This window comes from Stegastes partitus, unplaced genomic scaffold (assembly GCF_000690725.1).
Source record: "Stegastes partitus isolate 25-593 unplaced genomic scaffold, Stegastes_partitus-1.0.2 Scaffold2761, whole genome shotgun sequence".
Taxonomy (NCBI): Eukaryota; Metazoa; Chordata; class Actinopteri; family Pomacentridae; genus Stegastes; species Stegastes partitus.
Window position 1 is genome coordinate 7,910 of NW_007580492.1, and position 5,337 is coordinate 13,246.

The following is a 5,337-nucleotide window of genomic DNA, read 5'->3' on the forward strand; positions in this document are numbered from 1 at the left end:
AGCAAACAATCCCACTGATCCAGGTGGGGTGAGTAGGGAGGTTGCTCCAGCACAGCGATGTTCTTCTCAGCCAGGAACTGTCGGATGCTCAGCTCATTGGAGCTGGCACGTTGTCATGGTGAAGCAGCCATGACTTGTCCTGCCACAACTTTCGCCTCTTCTCACACATTGAACTAAGCAAACACTGCAGGATCTCTTTATGGACCTGCTGGTTGATCATCTGAAGAGGAAACGTCCTAGTTTGAAGTTTGGGTTTGAAATATATCTTTTGTGACACCTGGAACTTTTCTGACACACCTCGTAAAATAAAAGCAGCATTTTTTTTTTTTAATCGGACAATTTATCCGTAGGTCATATGTTAACATCATGTATAAGCCATAGACATTGGACCTCCGTAGGGGTCCCACATTCCTTATGCACAGTCTGTCATGTACCTGTGTTACACAATTCTACATACACAAATTGTATAAATCTGCCATTTGTCTAGAACATATTTACAACATCCTGCCATATAAAAAGTTATATGAAATATGGATTTGTTTCACAAGACAGTTTGCAGCATCTTAATGAAAACCTACAGTAGATAAGAGTAAATACTGTCAACAGAGAATGTTTAAAGCAGTTCACCTATGTCACAGTGTAATAGTAATCTTCTTAAATTCATGACATCCTATATTTTACAGTGAATAAGTCTTGATATAAACCCACTTATTCTTCTGTATGTGTAGCAACAGCATCCATTATACTAGAATCCTCTTTTTTTTTTTTTAACTCCTTCAGTTTCTTTGGTCTTCTTTGTTCTCTCCATTTCCTTCTTTTCTTCATTTCCAGTCTTGTATCATGTGCGTCTAACTTCATCGTGTCCTCTTCCTAATATGAGACCATCTGAATCGGATCTGGCCAAGAGACAAAGATGGTGGTCAGCATTAAGAAAAGTGTCATTTTGTCACCTCTGTCAAGAAGTCACAGATATACGGACAGTGAATTGTTTCACAGTAAAATGTAATCAAGTAGCATGGTCTTAGTACTGATCAACCCAAACATCATGACTATGTCTGCCTTGTGGAACGGATTCTGTCGGACCTCAGAGGGTGACCTGTGGTATCTGCCATCAGGATATTAACAGCAGATTGTTGATCCAGGGTTGGAGCCACCAAAGAAAAGACTTGTTGCAGCACATCCTCCAACAACATGTCATCATTTCATGGTTTGTCCATCCTTGAACAGCACTGAGTACATACTTACCCCAGCAAACCTGAAATACCCAACAAGCTTTCTTTACATTCGCCCATCTCTCCCACATCCACCACAGTGACCACAAGAACTGCTTTTTTTTTTTTTGCTTATTGTTTAATATGTTCCAGACCTTGAAAATGCACCACTATTACAAGACAACATGCATTATCCTTTTCATCAGAATGTGATGGCTAATGAGTATACTGGCCTTTAAGCATGGCACTGGTGAGGAAAGATAAAAAGTTGTATACACTACCTGGATGTTTACTGAAGCCAAGGAAAGTCCAATTTGCTATGGTGGCCCAAGGCAATCATGGAGTTCCTGTTTTTGCCAGCAGGTTTTACTGGTCCTAGATCAGGCCTGTAGAGAAGAGGAGACAGTTAGTACTGAGAGCCCCTGGCTTTTTTACTGTATTTATGGTGAATATCTAGGACACTTCTTCTCTCTGGATCACAGCTGCTCAGCTGGGCTAGCGTGCATGGCTCAGCAGGAGGATGGTGTTCTTTGTAATGACTCCTGGATTGCAGCCATATCTCACCAGGCCTCAGTTTAAATCCACGGGTGAATTCTCCTACTCCTACATGCATACCTCAGATCTTACTCTCCAAGCCCTTCCTCTGTCCATCTGGGCCGGTGCCAAGCTCCAGTCAGCACAGAGGGAGAGGCTGTAGAACTAGCAGTGTTCCACCTCCCATTAGATTCCTACACTGTACAAGCTCTCAAATGAGGAAAAGCCACTGTTTCTCCAGACACCTTCTCTGACTGGCAAAAGTGCAGCTAATAGCTTTCTTTCATCTCCCTACGCTAGGAACCTGTCACTCTCTGCTTCTGGCCCAAAAGTCCCTGAAACTGTCATCACTCTTCCTCCCAAAAATGCCTTTCCACCCTCATGCGAGCTTTAATTCACAACAAGTAGATAACTTGCATTTCTTCTGTTCTTTTAAGGCTTCTTCAACAAACAAGGGTAAGAAGCAACTCTTTTTCCGGTGGTTTTAAGCTGTTGTCATTTCAATTCTGAAGAGATAAGACATCACCCCAAATGCACAGGACATTAAAAGCTTGGTGTTTGTTTTTATCTTTTATATTTCTAACCCTAACAAATCCGAAAGAAAGTGCAGATAGAATGAATCTTTCTATGTACCGTGAAATTGCTAAAATATGAGAAACATTTTCATTTTCATTTTCTTTTGTTGTGGGAATAAAAAAAAAAAGCAGTTTGAATGATTATTTGATCCATTATTGATATTTTGCTTCCTTTCTGTCTGTTGCATAGTAAACAAGCCTCCTGAGATGTTAAGTTTTTTAGCTTAACTGCTGTTCCAACAGTGTAGTCTACAGTAAACATACAGTACAAGTAATTAGATCCAGAATCAGCACGACCATCTCTGTTAGTGAGAAGTGAATCAGATGAGACTAATCTGAGGGATGTGGTGTAAAAACAGAGATGGTAAAACTTGCATTTTTAAGTGACAAAAATGCCATTATTTAAAGCTCTTAACATGCTGCAAGAAATATATACACACACACATATATATATGGCATGCCATTTAGGACATAAACGGTCTGAATATATATATATATAATGAATCTCTATGGGTTTCCATAGAGAGGTGGCGCACATAGACACAGTGGCTCCTTCAGGAGACAGCGAGAGTGAAAGCTTTGAGTGTCTTCTCCAGTTTATAGAGAACACACAGCTCAAAATGTAGGCTGTAGTGCAGGGGTGTCGACATCCGGTCCTCGAGGGCCGCAATCCTGCATGTTTTAGATGTTTTAGATTCAAATGATCAGAATCGTTATCAGACTTCTGCAGAGCTTGATGATGAGCTGATCATTTGAATCAGGTGTGTTGGAAGAGGGAAACATCTAAAACATGCAGGAATGTGGCCCTCGAGGACCGCAGTTTGACACCCCTGCTGCAGTGAATTCCTCACCTGTAGAGTTGTGGGCAGGACATCTTCAGCGAAGCGGAGGTAAGATCTAGCCTGCCCTGATTCCTCCACTTAGTTTTCCTCGTCAGATCTTTGATGCGGCTGGGTGTGTAGTTTTCACTCAGCTGAAGGCAGAGACAGAAAAGAATGAGAAAAAGTGAAGCAGACAGAAAGTGAAGCATGTTTTCTTCTTTTGTTGTAACTGATTTACAGAATACCAAATGTACAGTATTTAGACACTGTCTCGAAACGAATGAGGTGAAACTTTGCCTCATATGTCATTGTGTGAATAAGTAATTTCTTTAACAATACCAAGACTCCACTGACTGTGCTACTTGCAGTGAACTGATAATTCACCCTGGGCTGTGGGATGGACAGTCTTTCGGTGCTGTCCCCGAAGAATCGGACCTCTTCCTCAGTGTAACTCCTACGGTTCAGGTTTCTCCTCCACAGCGGGATGGGTGTCAAACCCTCAATGCTCATGCCTAAAACACAAATCAAAGACAGTGAACAGCTACAGTGTGTGCATGGTAGAGGTTGCTTGAATAAACAGGAATCAAATGAATATTGGTGTGCTCCTTTTTGGCCTTCTTTTTCAGCGATTTACGAGGCCACCTGACTGCTTCAACGACCCCACTGGGCTCCTAAAAGAGTAAACTACGCATGTACACTGACAAACCACAAGATTATGACCACCTGTTTAATATGTCGGTAGTCTTTAGCATGCTCTCAAAAAAAGGTCGTACATGCAACCATTTTGGTCGCAGTCTGGAGCTCTGTCAGCTGTTTATCATAGACTCACAGCCAACAGGTCTGTACAGTGTGTAAATCTGCATTGTCATTACCTCTCTTAGCTGACATGAGTGGATGCGTAGTGACCTCTGGGATGGTGGACAGGTCAGAGAGGGTTCCACTAGATGCCAAACACTCACTTTTAGAGTGTCTTTTCTGAAAGTCCTGGAAGGCTAAACTGGCTGCACCACAGCTGCAGTGCTGCTGAAAAAAGTCCTGAAAAAAGAAAGTAGGCAGGAAGACAAGAACGTAGTGTTACAATGTTCTTTATTTCCCATTTGTACATGATACCAATTAATACACATTACTCCTTGTATTTACGTGGCAAGTTTAACAGACAACCTGCTACCTAATGGTTTAGATGAACTTCTGAGGAGAAGCATCTAAAGTCAGTGTATGAGCTTGAGTTCGATGCTCCCGTGTGAGACTACACAAGTTACACTATTTTTCTATTTTGCTACACTTAACATGGCGCATGCTTCAAAACGTCCTGCATTTCACAGAATACAAGCACAAAGCCTTGTTTCCTCTCACAGCCTGATAAAGTCACACTTTAAAAAAAATACACAACCCAGTTTGTGGGATAGGCTCTGTTACAGCTGTGAAGTCTCAGTACCAAGCTGAGATAAGCACAGATAACAAGGTGCAACCAACAAGATGGCAGCACTCCTGCTTGCTTACAACAGAGCTGCAGACTGAAAAAGAAAAAGAAAAAAAAGTAAGAAACAGTCACACACCTCTTTGGTCTTTGCCATTCTGTTGTCCTTCTGCAGACTGCAAATGTTCCTCTGCAGCTGGAGGTTGGTTTTCTGTAACTGGCTGATCTTCTCTAGGAGTTGGCAGATGTGCTTCAGGTAACCCAGGCCTGAACACAGAGGGCTGGAACTTGCTTGGTGTGACTGTAAAAACAGAGAATGTGCAGGTCAATCAAGACAGCAGGAAAAAGCTAGGAAAGTGATCTGTTGCTTTTAGCCTTACTCTTTTAATCAGTTTGTTTAAAAAGGGACCATCTGTGGTATGTTAAACATACATGTTGCCATTTGATGTATTGCACCAGAGTTAGCTTTTAGCTAATTTTCATCTGCAGTCTTTTGGGTGTCAGGTGTTTTCCTCTTGCCCTCATGTCCAGGCAGGTTGATTACAGTCTCATGGACCTTAAACTTCTGAGTATGTGCAACTGTAGTCACAGGAACATCAAGCTGCTTGTAGATGGTCTTATAACCTTTACCTTTAACATGCTTGTCTATAATTTTCTTTCTAATCTCCTTAGACAACTGTCTCCTTGGCTTTCTGTGGTTCATGTTCAGTGTGGTATCCACCATGATGCTAAACAGTACAGTTACTACGTTTCACCGTTCAAATAGGCAGACAGACTGA

General features: G+C 41.7%; 1 protein-coding gene across 1 annotated transcript; it reads right to left on the minus strand.

Moving 5' to 3' along the window:
- Positions 1 to 330: 330 nt before the first annotated feature.
- On the minus strand, positions 331 to 4,859 carry LOC103375668 (uncharacterized; the record flags this gene model as incomplete). The annotated part of the gene is made up of 6 exons (XM_008305980.1): positions 331 to 896; positions 1,493 to 1,597; positions 3,172 to 3,293; positions 3,526 to 3,653; positions 4,014 to 4,176; positions 4,698 to 4,859. Coding segments are annotated over 5 exons (672 nt in total), but the record flags the coding sequence as incomplete, so codon positions are not given.
- Positions 4,860 to 5,337: the final 478 nt, after the last annotated feature.